Source organism: Marmota marmota, unplaced genomic scaffold (genome assembly GCF_001458135.2).
Source record: "Marmota marmota marmota unplaced genomic scaffold, marMar, whole genome shotgun sequence".
Lineage (NCBI taxonomy): Eukaryota > Metazoa > Chordata > Mammalia > Rodentia > Sciuridae > Marmota > Marmota marmota.
In genome coordinates this window covers 2,238,777-2,261,984 of record NW_026000136.1, presented here as the reverse complement: position 1 = coordinate 2,261,984, position 23,208 = coordinate 2,238,777, and the positions used below count along the sequence as shown (strand labels likewise).

Here is a 23,208-nt window from a genome sequence, read left to right as displayed (position 1 = left end):
AGGGAAGGTTATGTTGGCATGTACTCCCACATATAAAACTGTCTCATGTTACCTTCATTAGTATTAATTGTTTTTTTCTTAGTATTGTTTTATAGCTTGCTTCTTTGATTTGATAATAAACCTTATGATTATCTTTCTATACACTACCATTTCTAACTGCTGCATAGTAGTGTTTTATATATATTTAATTTTTAAAAAATTTTCAGTATTCTAAACAGTATCTTACTGAATGTCTTGTATGCATTTTTGTTGTGCTTTGATAGATCAAAGGTTTGCACTTTTCAAGTTCTACAGTTGTATTGTCAAATGTTGTAAACACTTTCGTATCTCTTGTGTTTGAACATACCTGTTTTTCTTTCCTCCTCTTTTTTTGCCCTGGAGATTGAATGTAGGGCCTTGCTCATGCTATCCAGGCACTCCACCACTGAGCTAACTCCTCCCTATCTCTTTTTATTTTATTTATTTATTTTGAAACAGTGTCTTGGTAAGTTGCCCAGGCTTGGCCTCAAACTTGTGATTTTTTTTTTTTGCCTCAGGCCCCACAGTGGCTGGGATTACAGGCATTTGCCACCACACCCAGCCATGCCTGCTTTTTCTGTGCCCTTGGCAATACCAAGTATTTCAGGCTTTAAATAGTTACCAATGTGATGAACAGACTCTAGTGCCTTAGATATTTTAATATGTATGTCATTAATTACCAGTTACATTAAACCTGTTAAATTTTTTTTTTTTTTTTTTTTTTTTTTTTTTAAATATTTATTTATTTTTTTAGTTCTCGGCGGACACAACATCTTTGTTTGTATGTGGTGCTGAGGATCGAACCCGGGCCGCACGCATGACAGGCGAGCGCGCTACCACTTGAGCCACAGCCCCAGCCCAAACCTGTTAAATTTTAATTGTGCTTTTTATTAGCTTGTGAGACGTCTATGTAAGTTTTATTTCCTTTTCTTGTCATGCATAATACAGACATAAGTACTGTGTCTGAATTTGTGATTTGTATTTTAAGATGTCTTTATATGGGTTGGGGATGTGGCTCAGTGGTAGTGTGTCTGCTTGGCATTCATGAAGGCTTGGGTTTCATCCCTGACACTGAAAATAAATAAATAAAGATATACAACAGTGTTTCTTGCTTTTTTTTTTTTTTTTTTTTTTAAGATGTCTTCACATAAGGAAGTTTTTGTGAGGCCACATTTTTCATTTTTTTTCTTTCCCATACTCAAACAACTAAGTATTTATTTAAAATGAATAGCACATCTGCTACAAGAATGTCATGCGGGTGTGTCCCCCCCTACCTACAGATCAGTGAAGAAATTGATAAATAAAGACTGGATTTGAAAATGTCTGGTCTTCCAGGACATTTAGTGGTTGATAGAGGAGAGAGGAACAGAATATTTGAAATGGGCCAATTTTATTTATTTATTTTACTTTTTTGGTTCCAGGGATTGAACCTGGGGCGCTTAACCTCTGAGCCACATCCCCAGCCCTGTTTTATATTTTATGTAGAGACAGGGTCTCTCTGATTTCGCTTAGGGCCTTGCTAAGTTGCTGGGGCTGGCTTTGAACTCACAATACTTCTGCTTCAGCCCCCAAAGTCACTGGGATTACAGGTGTGTGCCAGTTTTTGAAGGTATAAAAGATACACAGTCATCTGCCTGCAGGATATTTCCAATTGAATGCATCCACAACTGTTGAGAATTGATGTGTCTCATCTTTCCTCTGACAGCTCCTCTTACAAGTTTTCACACTCATTAATACCTCTTCCTCCCCATTCCTAGTGTTTTAAATCTTGCTCTCAATGGTTCTATAACTTGCCTCCTTTACTCAGTTTATCCACATCTTCCCTTGTTTACTTCCTGCCTCCTTCCAGACCACCATCATGGTGTCTTCAAGTATTTTTCCTTTATTATGTTTTTTACCTGTTCAATAATTTATTAAATAAACCATTAGTGAGAACGTATGACCTTCAACTGAAGTGCCAGCTCATCTGTCTGTTTGATCTTGCATAGTGGTGAGAGGGTGAACTTGGGAGTCAGGCTAACCTGCCTGATTTGCTAGTCCTTAATCTCTTAGATCAGTGTCCTCATCTGTAAAAAATGTCTGTAAAAAATGGTGATGGTAACACTTTATATTGTTTTTTAAAAATTAGAAGAAGCTGGGTGCAGTGGCGCACAATTTGGAAGGCTAAGGCAGGAAGTTTGCGAGTTCAAAGCCAGCCTCAGCAATTTAGCAAGGCCCTAAGCGAATCAGTGGGACCCTGTCTCTGCATAAAATATAAAAAAGGACTAGGGATGTGGCTCAGTGGTTAAGTGCCCCTGGGTTCAATTTCCAGTACCAAAAAAGAAGAGATTACACACGTACAACACCTGTACATATGCAATCATGTGTTCACAGTAGTTTCCATCCTTCTTTCCTTCTCTCCTTTGTCAGCCTTCTTTCTTTATGCTTGCTCCCCAGAGGATGGAGGCCATCCTATTCTACACTTGCTTGCTTATTTGCTTTAAAATCATTTTGTTTTTTTCCTTCCATTGTACATATCATTGCTACCAAAACTGTTTCCCTTCTGCCTCATGACATCTTGCTACTGGTCCTCCATCTTATAAAATTCAACTTGAAACTCACTTCCACAAAGCCTGCTTTTCTTAACTCAACTTAGCATGACTACTCTTTTGTTTTTTATTTCTCTTCAGTTAAATAATTTGTATTTCATTAATTGGAGTATGCTGTTTTTTTCATTTTGAGACATGTTTACCAATAATTTTTTCCTTTAAAATTTTTAGAATCTGATGTGCCAGCAGAACTCCAGGTGTTAAAAGAACCCCTACAACAGCCAACTTTCCCTTTTGCAGTTGCAAACCAGCTACTGCTTGTTTCTTTGCTGGAACACTTGAGTCATGTTCATGAACCAAACGTACGTCGATCAAAACAAGTGTTTAAATGTAAGTAAAAATAACTTGATCTTGCTAAGTAAAGCTTATGAAAACACTATCTTGTTTAATGTGGGTCCAAGAAACAGCTGGTGTATAAAATTGAGTCAATATTAAGTGTGAATAATTTACATCCCTTAAATTCATATTTTCTTTGGGTAACTCCTGGGGCTCCGAAATTGCATGTAATTGCATAAATAAAAGACTTTTTTTGGTTTTTGTTTTTGGGTACTGGGGCTTGAACCCAGGGGTGCTTTAAAACTGAGCTACCTCCTCAGCCCTTTTGATTTTTTAAATTTTTAGATGGGGTCTCACTAAGTGGCTGAGGCTGGCCTCAAACTTTCGATCCTCCTGCCTCAGCCTTCCGAGGTGCTGGAAATGAGTGTGCCACTGCTCTCAGCTAAAAGAGCATTCTTTCGTATCTGTAGTATAATGTGATATTCATATGATTTTTGAAGATCTGTTTTGATTTGGTTGACATGCAGCTAAAAGAAAATCACATGTATGCATTCTGAACCAGTTCTTGACCAGACCAGAGAACTAGAATAGCTGCATATTGTGTTGTTGAAAATGTTTTTTATTCCTACCATAGGGTACTTGTATGAGAAACTTGAGCCAAAAAGTGAATAGAATTATAGATGATGTTTCTGGTTCAGCACTTTTTTTCCATTTTGCAGTACTGGGGATTGAACACAGAGGTGGTCTACCAGTAAGTTACATCCCCAGCCGTTTTTAATTTTCATTTTGAGATAGGATCTTGTTAAAATGCCTAGACTGGTCTCAAACTTTCACTGTTCCTGCCTTAGCCTCTAGGGCAGCTGAAATTATAGGCATGGGCCACCGCGCCCAGCTGGTTGTTTATTGACTTGAGACCATTGTAGCTGCTTTAATATCTCCAGTCACAGATTCTGAGGTTCTTTTCTACTAAAAAGGTCTTCCCAGGTCTTGTTTGGTGTTAGAAATTCTCAAACTTATACATTTATGTGGTCTTAGAACCTAATATATTTTAGTTAAAAGATGTTCTCATTTTTGTAAACTTGATGGGACATAAAAAGTAGTAAAAATGTTTGTATAGTGTACATTCATTATTTTCTCAATAAAAGCAAATCTTATACTGTACATCCTAAGCAGTGGCATATGTGGGGGGCATAAGAGGTGATTCTTAGGTTCCAGAACCCTGGTACCTAGGGTTTATTGCATTAGATTCATGGTATAGAAAGTAAGTTATAATAATGTTGCTGCAGTAACATTGCTTATAGTGAAAGCAGATTTGTAATCTTACTGTTCTTTTTGGTGATTGTGGGAACTGAATCCAGGGCCTTGTTCACTGAGCTACGCCCCCAGCCTAATTTTAAGATAATTTTGAATCCCTTATATACAGCATTTTTAGATTACTGAACTTTAAAAACTCTAATTTTTTAGAGAAGATTCTAGTTGGCTTTATTTTTGTTATGGGTCGGGCTATATGGGCAATGACCAAACAAACTCCATTTTACCCTAAGATTACATTTCATGTAAGCAATGCTTCTCCCATGGGAAAGCCCCACCTCTGTACCCATTAAGAGTTACCTAGCACAGCAAACTTGGCAACACAAAATAGCACTTTTTTTTTTTAAGTTGTTGATGGACCTATATTTTGTTCATATTTATATGTGGTGCTGAGAATTGAACCCAGTGCCTCATGTGTGTAAGGCAAGCTCTCTACCAATGAGCCTTAATCACAGCCCCAAAATAGCAATTCTTATAGCAATTTTCTTATGTAAAATTGTTCTCTTTGGTTTCTATTTTTCTTGGGCAGTATACCTTGTCAGAGATTGTCTAGATGTTAGTAACTATTCTCTAACTTGTACTGAACTAGGGTCATTTTGACCCATGTCCTTTCTGCTTGCTTGCTGCTATGCCAACCTGGGAATTCCCATGGGAAATACCAGTGTACCCAACGCATTGTCCCGCTAACTGCCCAATTCAGCTTCTGTACCTGCTTGCTTGCAGCTGATCAACCTGAATGTGGTTTTTGTCTTATATATATAAATATCCTAAAATGTTCAGGCTTGGGGCTATTCCTTGCAGAGATAGTTATGGGTCCTGCAGGGGCCAGTCATTGGCTGGCTGGCTAGATAAAGACAAAATTTGGACAAAACTGGGACGTGGTATGTTTTCTTAGTGACCTGCCCCACAATAATTTTGTGATTCTAGAATCAAGCAACATCTCAATTCTATAGAATAAATGTTCCTAAATAAATATTTTTGCTGTGATTCAGTTACTTGATCTCAGTGGAGAGTTTTGAGTGTGAACAGAATATCCTCTATGATATCTGTATTTCTCATGAGTAAAAGCCAGGGCATCTCTGTAGAAACTTCTTTTTCTGAAGAGCCTGGTATTTGGACTATATATACATCTACTGTGCTCTTTGCATGTTAGCTTAAGATGTTCTGTAACAGAAAAGAACAGTTAATACTCACTTCTGTTGTTACTTCTTATGTTTTTTTCTCCTATCTCTATTATCTTATTGCCTATCAACAAAATGTAATGTGTGAAGATTTTACATTTTTTTCTTGCCCCCCCCCCATCTTTTTAATGGAACTTAGTACTTCAATGACTAGGCATGTAAGCATAGCATACTTGGCAACACAAAATAGCAAATGACTACAGTTTAAGATGGTAGTAATTACAAATGTGTTCTTGATCAGTTAATGTACCTGTTGCTCCCCTGTTTGAGAATCAATCTTCAAGCCATTTTATTAATGCAAAATCTTCGTTTTGCATGTTCTTCTTTTATAGTACTCTGTGAGACCTTTATCAAAATGGGGCTGCTGTCTTCTTTCACCTGCAGTGATGAGTTTAGCTCATTGAGACTACATCACAACAGAGCTATTACTCATTTAATGAGGTCTGCCAAAGAGCGAGTTCGCCAGGTAAGCCCTAATGGGTGTGCTCTGTGTATGAAAAAAATAGAGAACTAAATTTTAAAGCATTATGAAATTCTAATTACATGTCAGGTTTTTTAAAATATAAACTTTGCTTATTCAGCAACATTTAAGAAATATTATGTGTTAGACTCTTTGAGGTGCTGAGGTAAAATCATTGAACAAAATAGATCAAAATCCCTGCCCTCATGGAGATTATATTTGGATGAGAGGGCAGAAAACAATAGGAAAAAATATAAAAATATATGAGGTGTTAGGTGGTGTTAATATAAAAGACAAACATAAGGAAGTGAAAGGGCTTTGGAGATGTTGGGAGGGGCTGTGTAACTTTCACATAGGGTGGCCAGGGAGGGCCTCACTGACACAATGTTAAAGTCAAGAGTTGAAGGTGAGAGAATGAACTATGCAGATATGTAGAAGAAGATCATTCCAAGCAGAGGAACAGTGTAGGAGGGTCCCATGGTGGGTATGCAAGTGGCAGTGTGCTGAGGCTGGGAGTGAGGGACTGAAAGGCATCCCTATGGCTGGAGTAGAGTGAGCAAAGGGGAGAATTTAGAGGGAACACCTAAATTCAGGGAAACAAAGGAGTGGAGGGGAAAGATGAAGTAGGACCTTGAGACCATTTTTTTTAAAAAAATATTTTTTTAAGTTATTGATGGACCTTTATTTTATTCATTTATATGTGGTGCTGAGAATTGAACCCAGTGGCTCACACGTGCTATTTATTTATTTATTTATTTATTTTTTGAGAGAGAGAGAGAGAGAATTTTTAATATTTATTTTTTAGTTTTTGGCGGACACAACATCTTTGTTTGTATGTGGTGCTGAGGATCGAACCTGGGCCGCACGCATGCCAGGCAAGCGTGCTACTGCTTGAGACACATCCCTAGCCCTTGAGACCATTTTAATGGGCTTGGTTTTTACTCAGAATAAGATGGGACACATTGCAATTTTTTGAGCATAGGAGTGACATAATGTGATTTACATTTTATTATTTATTTATTTTTTTTGGTACCAGGAATTGAACTCAGGAGCATTCAACCAATGAGCCCCAGCTGAGACAGAAGAGTCACAAGTTAAAGCCAGCCTCAGCAATTTAGTTGAGATCCTAAGCAATTTACTGAGACCCTGGTCTCAAAAAAAGTAATAAAAAAGGGCTGGGGATGTTGCTCAGTGGTTAAGCATCATTGGATTTGATCTCTGGTATTCTGATCCCCACCCATCGCCAAAAGTTGTTTTTGGTTTTGTTTTCAATATTGTTTTGAGTATTTGGGGCTATAAATGTGACATTGAATTTTGAAAGATTGCATATTTCAAACTTTTCAAAACGGTTTTTTAAAAGTACTTTTTTTGTTTCAGGATCCTTGTGAGGATAATTCTTATATGCAGAAGATCAGGTATGTGTTAAGTACTTCTTTGATTATGCACAGACTAAACTATTCAAAAGAAATCAGTATTAATTTGAGAGTTAAAAAATAATGTTGTTAGGGTAGTTTGTGAATTTTTCTTTTTGGAACCTGGAATTGAACCCAGGGGTGCTTAACCATTGAGCCACATCCCCAGCTCTTTTTTTGTTGTTGTTTTGAGACAGAGTCTTGCTAAGTTGCCTAGGGCCTCACTGAGTTGCTGAGGCTGGCCTGGAACTTTCCATCCTCCTGCTGCAGCTTCCTAGGCTGCTGGGATTACAGGCGTGCTCCACTGCACTAGGATAGTTAATGACAATTTAAGACTGTGTTGTTAGCGCTTAGTCCTGCTCCAGGACTTGCTTTTTCATTTCTTTCCTCTTCCAACTCTTGTCCCCATTGAGTGTGGATTCTGTTAAGCCCCACTGTTAATTCACCTTACTTGATACCCCATCTCTTTTAGGGAACATCTGTTTACAAAATATTTAAAATCTATGTCTGGTCTGCATTGTAATTTAAATAAATTTGTTACTGAGTTTACCTAATCAATTACTGTCCAGTAACCTTCCTTAGGATTTCTGTTGTAAAACATTGGTGGTAATTTATAACTGGTAAGGGACTTGAAATTAGTTTAATGACCCCTTTGCTATTTTCAGTACATTGTTGATTTGCTTAGCCAATGTTTTCTTTATAAAGAATGAAAAATTTTACTTCATTTTATATATATATTTTAGTTGTAGATGGATACTTACTTTTATTTTATGTGGTGCTGAGGATTGAACCCAGTGCCTCACATGTGCTAGGCAAGTGCTCTACCACTGAGCTACAGCCCCAGCCCCACTTCAGTTCATATTTTTATAAATGATTGCAGTTTAGTAATAGATGATTGCAGTTTAGTAATAGATGAGTCAGCAGATTTGTACATAATACAGTGAATGTGAACTGTCCTAGATCATATTGTTTCAGGTTTTAATATTGATTATATATTTGGCCACTGAAGGGGAGTAGACTTTTAATCCTAATGATTTGGGAGGCTGAGGCAAGAGTGTTGCAAGTTGGAGACCAGCCTCAGCTACTTAGTGAGAACCTGTCTCAAATTTAAGAAAAGCACTGGGAATATAGTTCAGTGGTAAAGTGTCTCTGGGTTCAATCCCTAGTACCAAAAATAAAACCAAAAATATTGATTATGTGTTTGTATTTAACTTTTAGATCCAGGGAAATAGCCTTTGAAGCACAAACTTCACGTTACTTGAATGAATTTGAAGAAATTGCCATCTTAGGAAAAGGCGGATATGGAAGAGTATACAAGGTTTGTTTTCTACTTGCTCATTTTGACCCATTACTCTATAAATAAGTGTATTTTGAGAAGTTGTTTTCATTATTATTATTATTATTATTATTATAAAGCACTCAGAGAATGCCTAGATGTCACATTTATTTACTTATCATTATGATTTATTATTTACAGGGAAGTATGTAGGTTTTAATATTTTTCATTTCTTTTTTCTTTTTAAAGAGAGAGGAGAGAGAGAATTTTTTAATATTTATTTTTCATTTTTCGGTGGACACAACATCTTTATTTTATTTTTATGTGGTGCTGAGGATCGGACCCAGTGCCCCCCGCATGCCAGGCGAGCACATTACCACTTGAGCCACATCCCCAGCCCAAGTTTTAATATTTTTCTAAGAATACTAGGTGTATTCTGAAAACATAAGAGCTTTGTTTTATGGTATATTCTTTTTTTAATATTTATTTTTTAGTTTTAGTTGGACACAATATCTTTATTTTTATTTATTTATTTTTATGTGGTGCTGAGGATTGAACCCAGGGCCTTGCATGTGCTAGGCAAGCACTCTACTGCTGAGCTACAACCCTAGCCCTTAGGGTATATTCTTATTAAAAATGTACAACTACTTGTGAGACTGAGACAGGAGGATTATAAGTTCAAGGCCAGCTTTGGCAACTTAGAAAGACCCTTTCTCAAAGTAAAATATAAAAAACAGGGTTGGGCCTAATCTCCATCATGTGGGATTAGGCCGCCCCAACTTCCTTAATAAGACTCCTGTGGTGCAAGAATTAAAATCAAGTATCAGTAAATGGGATGGACTCAAGCTAAAAAGTTTCTTCTGAGCAAAAGAAACAATCTGTGAGGTGAATAGAGAGCCTACATCTTGGGAGTAAATCTTTACCCCTCACACATCAGATAGAGCACTAATCTCTAGGGTATATAAAGAACTCAAAAAGCTAAGCACCAAAAAAACTAATAACCCAATCAATAAATGGGCCAAGGACCTGAACAGACACTGAAATGTCTGTTCCCTGATATACAATCAATCAATAAATAAATGAAAAAATGTTCATCATCACTAACAATTAGAGAAATGCAAATCAAAACCACACTAAGATTTCATCTCACTCCAGTCAGAATGGCAGGTATTATGCATACAAATAACAATAAGTGTTGACGAGGGTGTGGGGAAAAAGGTACACTCATACACTGCTGGTGGGACTGCAAATTGGTGCAGCCAATATGGAAAACATTATGGAGATTTCTTGGAAAATTGGGAATGGAACCACCATTTGACCCAGCTATCCCTCTCCTTGGTCTATACTCAAAGGACTTAAAAACAGCATACTACAGGGACATAGCCACATCAATGTTTCTAGCAGCACAATCACAGTAGCTAAACTGTGGAACCAACCTAGATGCCCTTCAGTAGATGAATGGATAAAAAAAAAAAAATGTGGCATATATACACAATAGAATATTACTCAGCAATAAAAGAGAATAAAATCATGGCATTTGCAGATAAATGGATGGAGTTAGAGAAGATAATGCTAAGTGAAGTTAGCCAATCCTAAATGCGAATGTTTTCTCTGATATAAGGAGGCTTATTCATAGTGGGATAGGGAGAGGAAGCATGGGAGGAATAGATGAACTCTAGGTAGGGCAGAGGGGTTATAAATGATGGTGGAATGTGATGATCATTATTATCCAAAGTACATGTATAAAGACATGAATTGGTGTGAATATACTTTATACATGACCAGAGATATGAAAAATTGTGCTCTATATGTGTAATAAGAATTGTAATGCATTCTGCTGTCATATATAAATAATAAATTTAAAAAAAAATCCAAAACAGGGCTGGGGATGTAGCTCAGTGGTAGAGTACCCCTGGGCTCAATTCCTAGTACAAAAAAGAAAAAAAAAAAAGTGTTGGGGCTGGGGATGTGGCTCAAGTGGTAGCGCGCTTGCCTGGCATGCGTGTGGCCTGAATTTGATCCTCAGCACCACATACAAAGATGTTGTGTCTGCCGAAAACTAAAAAATAAATATTAAAATTCTCTCTCTCTCTCTCTCTCTCTCTAAAAAAATAAAAAAGTGTTAATATGGCTGGGGATGTAGTTTTGGGATAGAGCTAGCATGTGTAAAGTCCTGGGTTTAATCCTCAGCAACACACACACATACACACACACACACACAGTGTTACTAAAAAGAATATCCTGCATTTTGGGGCTTAGGTAGGTTAGCTGATGTTCCTGTTCTTTAGACCTGGAACCTTTGGGTGTCAGACTCACACAGTTTACAAAGCTGTAGTCCAGCCGAGTAGGACTCACTTCCCAGAAAACAGGGGCAAAGATTCTTGGCTTTAGCTTAATTTGATCTTTTTGGCTAGTTTGGGTTAACTAAGCTCAGAATAGAGGAACTTATTAATTTATAATTTATTGGAACTTAATACTTGGTCTTTTCTGCTTTTTAGGTCAGGAATAAATTAGATGGCCAGCATTATGCAATTAAGAAAATTCTGATTAAGGGTGCAACTAAGACTGACTGCATGAAGGTATGATTTTAAGAAGTGTTTTGAGCTAGACCCAGTGGTGGCATGTACCTGCATTTCATCTGCTGGGATGCTGTGGTGGGACTTGTGCCCAGGAGTTCAAGATGGGCTTGGGCAAATAGCAAGCCTCATTTCAAAGAAAGAAACAAAGATTTATTTTGTATAATTGTGAATTAAGTTCCTTTTCAAAGGAGTTATATGTGTATTTGGCAAATAGTAGGTGGTATGGATTGCTCTCTTAAAAGATGAGATTGTAGTATAGTATAAATATCAAAACTAAATTTTTATTTAAGGTAATTTTTTGTAGACTACCACATTTCAAGTCATTGCTGGGGAAATTAATTTTTCAGGTAAATGATTAGTGTATAGTACAATTTATTACTATAAAGCATGAGCCCGGTTTGTCTAGGTCTTCCCCCTACATGCTATTGTGGTTCTGGGAAAACTGCCTTATTTTCTGAGTTGCTGTTTCTCTCACTTGACTATAGTGTTTTTTTTACTTACCTTGATTTGATGTAGGAAATCAGATGAGAGAATGATAATGAATGAGCTTTACGAAACATAAAGTGCTGTATAAATTTATTTAGTTGCTGTAACTATTTGTCTCTCACTAGAATATCCCCATTGACATAGTTCAGATTGCTTGTACAGAGAGATTTTTATTATTTGCTCTTGAACAAGAAGTGTTCAAGAGGAATAAACACTTAACAAATTGCTGGTAAAATCTTTTTACATTTTCTTTAGGTACTACGGGAAGTAAAGGTGCTGGCAGGTCTTCAGCACCCTAATATTGTAGGCTATCATACTGCATGGATAGAACATGTTCATGTGGTCCAGCCCCAAGGTAAGTCATTTTTGACTATACAAATTGAGCATCCCATGTCTGAAAACATGAAATCTGAAAAGCTCTGAAATTCAACACTTTTAGAGTGTTAAAATTTTTTAGATTTTGTAGTCTGTGTAAATATTTCAGAATCTGGAAAAAATCCAAAGTCTGATTTATTTCTGGTCCTGTGCATTTTGGATAAGAGATACTTAACCTATATAGTAAAATGGTTGGCATATTTCTACTTGTGAGCCAAATCTTGCCTACCCTTGTTTTTGTATATTCCAAGTTGAGAATGGTTTTTTATTTTCAAATAGTTAAAAGGAATGAAAAGAATATTTGGGGAGTTATGAATAATTCAAATTGGGTTATCTAAGCTCAGAATGTGATTTATTTATTTATTTATTTAATAAAAAAGTTTATTAGAACACAGGCTTATGTACCTATTGCTTTTGCACTACAACAGAATTCAGGTTGCAGCTGAGTCCCTTAGAGTTAACAAAACCTAAACTATTTTCTTTCAGGTTTTCCAAAAAGTTTGCTGACTCCTGGTGTATACAACAAGTCTGTTTTTATACTTTCTAAAACAAGCCTGCTATTTTAATAAAGATGGTGTATTCATTTTGACTTATAGTCTCATTTGGTATTATCTATACATTTTAGCTCTGCTTTTAACTTTAAGTTGAAGTACTGGGCTGCTTGCAGATATTTATATTTTGTTTTTGTTCAACAGGCAGAGTTCCTATTCAGTTGCCCTCTCTCGAAGTGCTCTCTGATGTGGACAGGTATGAGGTGTATGCACATTAGACATTGTTTACTGTGGCCTGCACTGACTTGCCTTTGCCTTTTCCTATTGGGAGCTTGGCAGGAGTGTTTTAGGCTTTCTTTTTGTTTATTTTTATTAAAAAATATTAAATTGCTTTCTCCTCAAGTATTTTAGTATGTTAAATAAAGGGTGCTACTGGAACGATTTGATACCCTTTTCAAAAAGCTTATCTATAAGATTCCTACAGACTTGAAGAAGCAGTTGAGATACTCTTTTGATCTCTTTTTACAGTCACTTTTATTTTTTGCTGTTTTTTTCCTCCAGGGATCAATATGATGTTAAAGACAATGAAAGTAGCAGCTCGTCAATTATCTTTGCTGAGTTTACCTCAGAAAAAGAAAAACCCTTTGGAGAATGTGACATCGAAAATCAGAATAACAAATTGGTGAACTACACCACAGATTTAGTTATAAGGGACAGCAATGAACTTGAGTCATCCATTGATCTCCAGGAAAATGGCTTGGCTGATTTGTCTGACAGATCGATTGTCAAACATCAGCTGCCAGTCAGGCATAATTCAGACCTGGAAGGGAATTTCACATCCACTGAAGAGTCTTCTGAAGTAAACTTTAACTTGTTGGGACAGACAGAGGTAGAGCATTTTCCCAGAACCTACTGATGAGATGTATCTTAAAAATTGTATGAAGGATTGTAATGGGCCTGCCTTCTCATCTGACTTCCCACTTGGCATGCCTCCCTGTCTCTACTCTCGCTCTTCTGCGCTGTGTTCAGTCTTGGACTCACCATGTTTTCTCTTGTCATATGGCCCTTATATTTGGTCTGCCTCCTTCACTTAGCTCCTACTAATGACCCTTTTCTGACTTCCCTAGTGGGTCATTGCTTCTCTAGACATTCTTTAATGTCTGCGCTGGACTTGGAAGCCTCATTCACACTCTGTTTCTGTAGTGTGTTAGCATCATGCTATAAAAATATACTTATGCAAAGAGTTTTCTATTTTTAGAGCTTTATTTTAGATGAGTCCTGTAGGATTACCAGGTCAGTTTTCAGAATATTCTTATTGAGGGTTATACTAATATGCTGGTCAGACTTCCATCACTGGTATTGAATATTAGTATTTTAAAAAGTGAGCATTAACAAAGTCTTTACAGAATCTGTCATTAGAATTGCAAAACTGTATATCTCAGCTATATATACACAACACAGAACACAGAATTCTTGTCAAGGAATATATATGTCTGTGTGTATGTTTTTGTTTTTGTTTTTTGATACCAGTGCGTAAACACTGAGCCCATGTCCCCAGCCCTTTTTTTAAAAAAATATTTATTTTTTAATTGTAGGTAGAAATACAATATCTTTATTTTATGTGGTGCTGAGGATCGAACCCAGTACCTCACGTGTGCTAGGTAAGCACTCTACCACTGAGCCACAACCCCAGCCTGTCCCCAGCCCTTTTGATATTTTTATTTTGAGACAGGGTCTAAGTTGATTAGGGCCTTGCTAAGTTGCTAAGGCTGACCTTGAACTTGAATTCCTCTTGCTGAGATTACAGATGTGTGAGCTTTTTTTTTTTTTAAATATATACATTATATATTTTTAGTTGTAGATGGACACAATACCTTTATTTATTTATTTATATGTGGTACTGAGGATCGAACCCAGGGCCTCATCATGCATGCTAGGCAAGTGCTCTACCACTAAGCCACAACCCTAGCCCAACTTTTTTTTTTTTTTTAAATGAAAAAACTTTGAATGGATTCACCTGAATCCAAAGGAGTTTAGTTTGAAGGACTTCTAATCAGAATTGTTTCATTGTTCTGTATTTCTGTATTTGGAAAATTTCCTTTGATGCCTAAATGAGTGGGCTGTAGGAAGTTTAATGTTTGCTTATAATTTTCTTGAATCAAGTTATTATATACTATGTGAAGCTAAAGTATATATACTTCAGTAGAGTTATAGAGTACTACATAAGCTTCTTTGATGTTTTATCTTAGATTTAAAAACTGTTTGCAGACCAGTTTCAGAACTGGTTCCTCCATGTGTCATGTTCGGGAGCTTCTACCATTGGACTCCTACTGACTCTAGCCTGGCCTACCCTTGCCTCCNATGTGGTGCTAAGGATCAAATCCAGTGCCTCACACAATGTGAGGCAAGTGCTGTGCCACTGAGCTACAGCCCCAGCCCTTGGGTAGAATTTTAACATTTCTAAGACAAATCTGTTTAATTGTCAGTGGACCTTTAGTTTATTTATTTATACATGGTACTCTCACATGCCAGGCAAGCACTCTACCACTGAACCACAACCCCAGCCCTAAGACAAATTTAAATACTTGTTTTACTTTATTATTATCATTTTTTAAATTCTGAAATTGGTGTTCTTATAAAAAAAATTTCGTATATAAAATTATAAAAAATTTCTTATATAATCCAGGTTCCCCGCCTCCCATCAACACCCTATATATATAGGTCCTTCTAGAAACACTTTGTTGGATATTTAAAAATATAACACTGATTCTCGGATTTGGCTGCACCTTAGAATCACATGTAGGATTTTTAAAAATGTTGAGTAACTTTACAGAGGAGAAGCCTGATACAACCTTAGCCAGAGATGGAAGTCACTATCAGTGTTGATAAGTCATGTTAGTGTGAGTATCCTTGGTATGATGTGATGAGAATGGCAATTTATCTCTGTGATCTTCCTTTTCCCAAACCATAGTCCCAATCTAATCATGGGAAAAATAGTAGAAAAATCCCAATTGAAGGACATTCTACAGAATACTTGATGAGTACTTTTCGAAATTGTCACAGGCCAGAGGAATCTAATGATACACAACAACTCCATGTTATATGATAGGTATATCCTGATTGGGGTCCTGGAATAGAAAGAGGAAACTGTAAAGACTAAGGAAATCTGAGTGAACTGTGGACTTTATTTAGTAATATTATGTATCAATATTGGTACACCCATTGTGACAAATGTATCGTTTTAATGTAAGGTGTTGATAACAAGGGGAAGTGGGGGCTTGGGGATGTAGCTCAGTGGTGGAGAGCCTCCTTAGCATGCTCAAGGCTCTGGAGTCAATCCTACCACTAAAGGGGAAAAAAAGAAAAAGGGGACAACTGAGTGTGGGTTTTATGAAAACTTTTTGTACTATCCTTTCAGTTTTTCTGTAAATTCAAGATTATTTTAAAATGTAAAATCTGTTTTAAAAGAAAACTGCTGGGGCTGGGGTTGTGGCTCAGCGGTAGAGCACTCGCCTCGCACATGTGGGTTCAATCCTCAGCACCACATAAAAATAAATAAACAAAATAAAGATTAAAAAAAATAAAAGAGGGCTGGGGATGTGGCTCAAGCGGTAACGCACTCGCCTGGTATGCGTGCGGCCCAGGTTCGATCCTCAGCACCACATACAAACAAAGATGTTGTGTCCACCAAAAACTAAAAAATAAATATTAAAATTAAAAAAAATAAAATAAAAAAAAAAAAATAAAAGAAAGCTATCTGGGAGTATATCTGTTATTTTTATATAGAGTGATTGTTCTAAGATAGACCTTGGTCTTTGACACTTATTGGAAAATTTACTTGATTCTCATGTCTAGCCAAAGTTAAAAATCACAATATTAGATTATCAGAATGGTAGATGAGAGTGATCTGATTTTTTTCTTAATATTTTTTTAGTTGTAGATAGACCCAATACCTTTATTTTATTTGTTCATTTTTCTGTGGGGCTGGGGATTGAACCCAGTGACTCATGCATGCTGGGCAATTGCTCTACCACTGAGCCACAACCCCAGCCTGTGAGTGACTTGATTTTAAGTCAAAACTAAATGTCAGTCATTAATCATTTGCTGTTCTTTATTGGGTCTAAGATATCCTTACTCAAATCTGAGACCAGCTTCCAATGCAAAAACAATGTCTCCAGAAGCTCCTCTATGCACTCCGGTGCTGCTTCTCTGGTTTACCATGTACTTAGGTGGAGGGAATGCACTTGGTTCAGTTCGGTTGTGGCAGGTGGTGTGTTGGTTATTTTCAGTGCCTTGTGTATGTGTCTTTAGCCTGCTGCATGACCGTTGTAGTGCCGTGTGCAGTTCCTTAGGAAAATGGACATAGTTTATTGAAGCACCATATGCAGTTGCTGATCTCTAAACTTCCATTTAGAGAATAAGTAATGAGTATGGCAGGAGAATTTTAATCCTTACCATCCAGTTCAAGAAGTCTGTTAAAACAATAAAGGCAAAATATGTATGATGCTGCTAGGATGGTGTATATGTGTATATGTATATATGTTTATGTAATATATACATATACAGAATATTTACTTATTTTTAATTTTTTGGTGGTACTGGAGGTTGAACCTAGGAATGCTCTTCCACTGAGCTACATCTCCAGCCCTTTTTATGTTTTGAGACCAGGTTTCATTTAGTTCCCCAGGCTGACCTTGAACTTGTGATACTCCAGCCTCAGCCTCCTGAGTAGCTGGACTTATAGACATGTGCCATCATGCTGGGCTGTTTTCTTCTTAAAATATTTTGAAGTTTTAACTTTGTAGTGTTGTCCAACACTGTGTTCATAGCTTCATGTTAGTTTTTTTTTTTTTTTTTTTTTTTNTCCCAATAATCCCAGGAACAGCAGACCTGGATTTGAGTCCTGACTATACTTACCAGCTTTAACTTTCCATGCAAGTCTGGGAATACTCTGTCTGTCTATCATCTATCAGTTGTGGGTTGTCCCTGTGGTGTGGGGTTGTTGTGAGGATTAATGTGAGGAATATAAAGGATGTAGCAGATTGCCAGGCACAGAAAATGGCATGAATGGACACTACTGCCACAGAATCAGTACCCTGTCTGGCCAGGTCTGCCCCCAGGTCCAGTTTGAATCCTGTGACTATTGCCTGCCATTTGGAGATGTGGGGTGGATAAAACAAGAACCACATGTTTTCAAGACACCACAGGAAGGTAGTGGTTCTACATAGTTGTGGCAGTCAAAAGCTTTTCTTACTTTTCTATCTAGACAGGAGTATGGTAATCACTTTTGTGTGATAGGTAGTCAGAGCAGGGGTCTTTTATAAATGGAACCATTGCTTTTACCACACACACACCACACACACACACACACACAGAGAGAGAGAGAGAGAGAGAGTAGTTTGTCTTCTGAAGTACTTGCCTTATTATAAACTAGATATTGTAAAAAGTTATCCTCTGTGTGTGTATGTGTGGAGTAGGTTTGAGCTCTAAAACAAACAAGGCTCATTCAAGAAGAACATGCAGGGTTCTTTTATATGAATGTAAACAATAGATTAGTTAATGATTTAAAATGACTGAGCTATTAAATGCTTAGTTTGATATTACTAAACTTAATTGGCAGGCAAACTCCAGGATTTCTTTCTTTATTAATTTTTATTTAGTCTTATAAATATTAATTAGATGAATTAGTTCACTTTTTTTTTTTTCTTGGTACTGGGAAACCCAAAGATGCTTTACTACTGAGCTATATCTTCAATCCCTTTTATTTTTTACTTTGAGGAAAGGGTTAAGTTAAGGGTTAAGTTGCCCAGGCTGGTCTCGAACCTCTGATTCTCCTGCTTCAGCCTACCAAGTTACTGGGATTATAGGCTTGCACCACCATGCCCTATACTTTTTTCTTTTTGCCACGTACTTCATTTGTCAGTCATTTTTGCAAATAAGTCTTCCAGATGATAGAAATTTAAAACTCTCAATCAAACGAAATTTATCTTATTCCACTATTTGTAATATCTTTAATATATTGTGGGCTAATAAATTGGATTTATTAGCATTAGATCTCAGGATGTCAAGGGTTGATGGGAACTTAAACTATATCTAAGCTAGTCATCTAATGCCTGAGAATTGTTTAAAAGGTAATTGATACAGGGTGAAATTGATTCTGGGTGAAATTAGAGGTCCTTTCTTTCAGGTGACACAGTCCATCAAGGATTGGGTGCCAGTCTGATGGTTTCTTCTCTAGCTGAGGAACACTTTCTGTGTTGACTTTGTGCTTCAGATTGTGCTCCACAGCTCCTTGACTTTGTTAAAAACTTGAGTGTTGCCTAAGTGTCTGAATCACCTTAACATTTAGATATTAATATAATGGATTTAAAAAAATAGAGAAATGAAGCTATTTCCCACCCTGCCTTCCAGGTCCTTATGTTATGGCCAGTGTTGCAACAAAAATTTTTCAAGAATTGGTGGAAGGTGTATTTTACATACATGACATGGGAATTGTACACAGAGATCTGAAGGTAAGTTGGGTATCTGAATCCTTGAAAGCAGTAGTGGTGACTTTATGTGAGGGGTGACTTGATGTGGGCTCCCTGGGTACAGTGAGATGATGTATCCTTGTTCATATACTTGGAAGGTCATTGTTACTTCTGTATAAATCATCATTGCATAGGTCCAGTCAAGAAAACCTTAGATTAAATTAAAAACAGCAATTTTAGAGTATTTGAACATTACTCTTGGAGTCCAGGTACTATTAGTGATGCTGAATGTACTTTTACTGTCAGAAATGCTTATATATTATCATAGCATTAGATAATAAACTTTCTGGGAAAGTTTAATTTTTTGCTGCTTGAAAAATGATGATGAGCACTATTCCAGTTTTTAATCCACAAAAGACTATCAAGAAAAATATTTTCTTCTTTTGCTGACAAGTTTTAAAGTAAGTTGTTTATTTTTCAGGCAAAACTTAAATTGTGATAAAGGCATTTAAAAGAAAATTAAGGAGCATAAGAGTTAATGTGCAGGGGCTGGGATTGTGGCTCAGTGGTAAGGCACTTGCCTTGTACGTGAGGCACTTGGTTCTATCCTCAGTACCACATAAAAATAAATAAAGTATTGAGCCCATGTACAACTAAAAATATTTTAAAAATTGATGTGCAAATCACTTTATTTTTTGAAAAGGGTTTAGGAACCAGTAGTTTCTACATTGGGATGTAAGGATGATGAGTTATGTATTTTCTGGTGTATGTCTAGCCAGAAAAAACATTTTGAGTTGTTGAAATTCTCTGGCACTAAGGAACCTGGAGGTCTTATTTCAAGAGGTAAGCTAAATCATAACAGCAGTATATAGAGTTCCACATCTTCATCGGGAGAAGTTTCTTCAGGTGTTGTTTGTATTTCTCACCATAAACGTTTCTGATGTTTCTTTTACAGATATCCTCTAGGGATAAAGGTTTTTGAGATAAGTTTATTAGGTTTTCCTTTAAGAGGTGGAATTCTGGTAGCATGATTCCTGCAGGTAGGATACCTTGCTTATTGGTCAGTCTCAAAGGGTAAGTGTGATGAAGTAGCCTGGCAAGAAGTGTCGCATCTCTGACGTTGGAACTGCGTTGAAGGTACATATAAATTGGAGATTCTGAGTTTTTTGTTAAAATGTTGACATTTGCTTCAAATTCCAGCAAGAGATTGATTATTGCCTCTCTGCCTCCAAAACAAGCCTCATGGAGAGCTGTTTGACCTTCATGGTCCTGGGCATTAACTTTGGCTCCATGAATTAGCAGCATACGGATGCAGCTAACCCCTGCTGCTAGCAATCGGCCTGCCTTGCTTGATGCTGTACACACTGCCAGCTTCAGGGCTGTGTTCCCGGTAGAAGAGACAGCACAGTTAACATTTGCACCACATGCAATGAGCGTTTCCATCATTTCCTTATTCAGTACATCTGCAGCCATGTGAAGGGGTGTCATGCTGGATTCATTAATGGCATTGACCTGAGCACCATTTTGGGCCAAAATGGAGAGAACTGGGTAGGTTCCATATGTTATGGCCAGGTGGAGGGGTGAATGTTTGTTGCTGTTGTCTACCCGGGCATTAACTTGAGCTCCATGTTCACATAAAATGCGGAGACACAGTACAGCATTATTCTGAATGTCTGTCAGGATCCTTTGGATTCTGTCGCCTGGTTTTGTCCATGTGGTAGAAGTGATTGGCCAATGCAGTAGCATCAAGTGAAGAGCTGTGAGGCCGCGTGTGTCCCTGGAAGGGTATTTATCACATGTTAACTAGATTAACAGTGAGAATGGCTCTGCATGAAAAAATTAAATGTTTAAGAAGGCAACATTTTCTTAATATCCTTTAACTACTTTGAAGAAATGTTTCAGAATCTCTGTTGCTGGGTAATTTCTTAGGATATCCACAAGTTTTCAGTTTATATAGATTTATTATTGTGAGGCCCTGGGCCAAGGACGTAGTGAACAATAAGTGGCCCTTGCCTCTGGAGGGCTTACAGATGGGAGAATAGTTAACCCATGGAGTAATATTGGAAGTGGGCAACTTGCAGAGAGGTGCAGGGGCTTCATCCAGGGACGTTATGTAGTTTTGAGGTGCTCGGAGGAAGGGGTGCTCGGAGGAACCCCTGAGGAGATGTGGGGAGTCCATGATGGATGGGGCAGGTTTGGAGGAGACTTGGAAAGCTGGGGTGGGGGTGAAGGTGCAAGGAGAGATTGAGAGTGGGTCTATCAGTGGCAGGCATTTGGTTTAGGTGTTGGAGATGGAGTAGTGAGGAGGATAAATTTCTCTGTCATCAAGCTTACCTTCTAATGGAGAGTCATAAACAAGAAAACCCATTGTCTTGTTTTTTCTTAGGTTATTAGACTTCCTGAGGGCTCTGGCCAGAACTTAATGTATTTTCCACAATACTGTTATTGAGCACTTAATACTCAGTGTGCATTAATTTGGCTGTCTGGTTTGTGTTTTTGCATCTTCTCCAATTTTTCTAGTATATCATCTAGTCATAACAGAAGTAGGTTCATTCAAAACATGATGATTTGTAGTTCATAACCCATGAAGAATGAACAAGCCCCTAAGTAACTAGGATAGATAACCTCTGAGTCACTCAGATGGTCACTTTAGATGGCCTGCTAAATTCACTTACCTTACTTCTGGATCAGCTCCATGTTCTAACAAACAGAGCAAACTTGGTGCCTTGTGGTATTCTGCGGCCAGATGAATTGGGATAATGGACTGTGTTTGCTGTGGGGAGACCAAAATGTATTAAAAGCACAATTTGTGCTAGCTTGCCATTCCAAGGGAACCAAGTATGTTAGTTTTACATTGGTTCAGTAGTATTCTGGCATATGTGTTGAAATTTTCCTTTGCTATTGTCTATTTTAAATGACCAGTATCCAGGGGATTTCATATTATAGAATCTGTATTTTACAGAAATGCAAATTTATCAAGGCAACACTCATGACTTTGAAAGCTGTATCTTTGTGAAGAACTCATAGTGTAAAATTAATGCTCTAAAGTTATTTATCCTTAAATTGTAGTGACAAGCAAGTAGGTGCTGGGTTTAAGGCTTTACCAAAGTCATATCATCAGTAGCAAACCTTGCATTTTTGGGGTTTCAAAGATAACGTAGCATATGTTCTGTCTATGATTAGCAGAGCTGTTTATGCTAGCTCTTAAAAAAAATATGTGTACACACACACACACACACACACACAGAGAGAGAGAGAGAGAGAAATGTGTGGTTTTATACTGTGGCTGTAAGATATGGGGGAGAGGAGGAAAAGTGAAGCTGACTTCCTTTTTTTTTAAATTTTTTCTTTTTTTTAGTTGTAGTTGGATACAATACCTTTATTTGATTTATTTATTTTTATGTGGTGCTGAGGATGGAACCCAGTGCCTCGCACCTGCTGGGTGAGCGCTCCACCGCTCCACCGCTGAGCTACAACCCTAGCCCCTCCTTTTTTGTTTTTAAATGGTAACTGGGGACTGAACCTAGGGGTGCTTGAGCACTGAGCTATGTCCTCATCCCTTTTTATTTTTTTATTTTGAGACAGGACTAAGTTGCTAAGGGCCTTACTAAGGGTTATCTTTGAGAAGGGTGATCTAATGTTCTTTGAGCCAAATAAGTTCTAGTCTTTTCTTCCATTAGTTTACACATAGTGAATGGAAGGGAGGTCTTGCAGACCTGCACTCTGCCCTGTAGGGGGATGGGCTGGTTAGTGGCTGAGCCACATGTTTTGTTAGGGCAGCAAAGAGCTTAGATAGTTCACAAGTGTTAGATCATGTTCCTCCCTCTTTTATCTAAAAGTGACTAAGTATAAAAGAGGGTACCTGGCTCAGATGTAATCTATAGCTGGTGGAGCTGGCCAGAATAGTCAGGGGCTGGTTGACATGGTGGTTTCTGAGAAGTGCCTTGATTGTAGTGCAGTCATCTTTGATTATGGCTTCATAAAGCTTAGTGTGCAGTGCTGTGGTTGAGCTGTCCTCCAGTGACTTGGTACTGTCAACTACCAGGTTTCTGCTTCCCTTCTTGGTTATATTTCCCATCAGAAAATCTTGAGACTTGTGAGTTCAGGGGAAATTGCTGTTATGGAATCAATTTGTTTCTTTATGATGACCCCTTTAGTGCAGTTCTAGAACTATTCTAGAATTGTTGAGGATTATATTTGTGAATACAGTTCATTTTTTAATTGGAGCCAAACCTCTTCAGACTTTGTTATCTGATTGCATAGAACCAAATGTCAGCAGAGTATT

General features: G+C 37.5%; 2 protein-coding genes across 2 annotated transcripts in view; one reads left to right on the top strand and one right to left on the bottom strand.

The window, feature by feature from the left end:
• The window catches only part of Eif2ak1 (eukaryotic translation initiation factor 2 alpha kinase 1), a 35,862-nt gene that overhangs the window by 4,468 nt on the left and 8,186 nt on the right, over positions 1-23,208 (top strand). The window contains exons 2-11 of the mRNA XM_048785177.1: positions 2,778-2,936; positions 5,707-5,840; positions 7,212-7,249; positions 8,465-8,564; positions 11,021-11,101; positions 11,843-11,942; positions 12,658-12,709; positions 13,015-13,366; positions 17,469-17,664; positions 18,865-18,965. Of these exons, the coding sequence (XP_048641134.1) occupies positions 2,778-2,936; positions 5,707-5,840; positions 7,212-7,249; positions 8,465-8,564; positions 11,021-11,101; positions 11,843-11,942; positions 12,658-12,709; positions 13,015-13,366; positions 17,469-17,664; positions 18,865-18,965 (1,313 nt within the window). The remainder of the gene's footprint in view (positions 1-2,777; positions 2,937-5,706; positions 5,841-7,211; positions 7,250-8,464; positions 8,565-11,020; positions 11,102-11,842; positions 11,943-12,657; positions 12,710-13,014; positions 13,367-17,468; positions 17,665-18,864; positions 18,966-23,208) is intronic.
• Ankrd61 (ankyrin repeat domain 61) lies at positions 19,544-23,104 on the bottom strand. Its single transcript, XM_015501996.2, has 3 exons — positions 22,786-23,104; positions 21,599-21,696; positions 19,544-20,700 (listed from the first exon to the last, which is right to left on the bottom strand). The coding sequence occupies exons 1-3, from the start codon at positions 22,999-23,001 to the stop codon at positions 19,755-19,757; spliced, it is 1,260 nt and encodes a 419-aa protein (XP_015357482.1). The 5' UTR covers positions 23,002-23,104; the 3' UTR covers positions 19,544-19,754.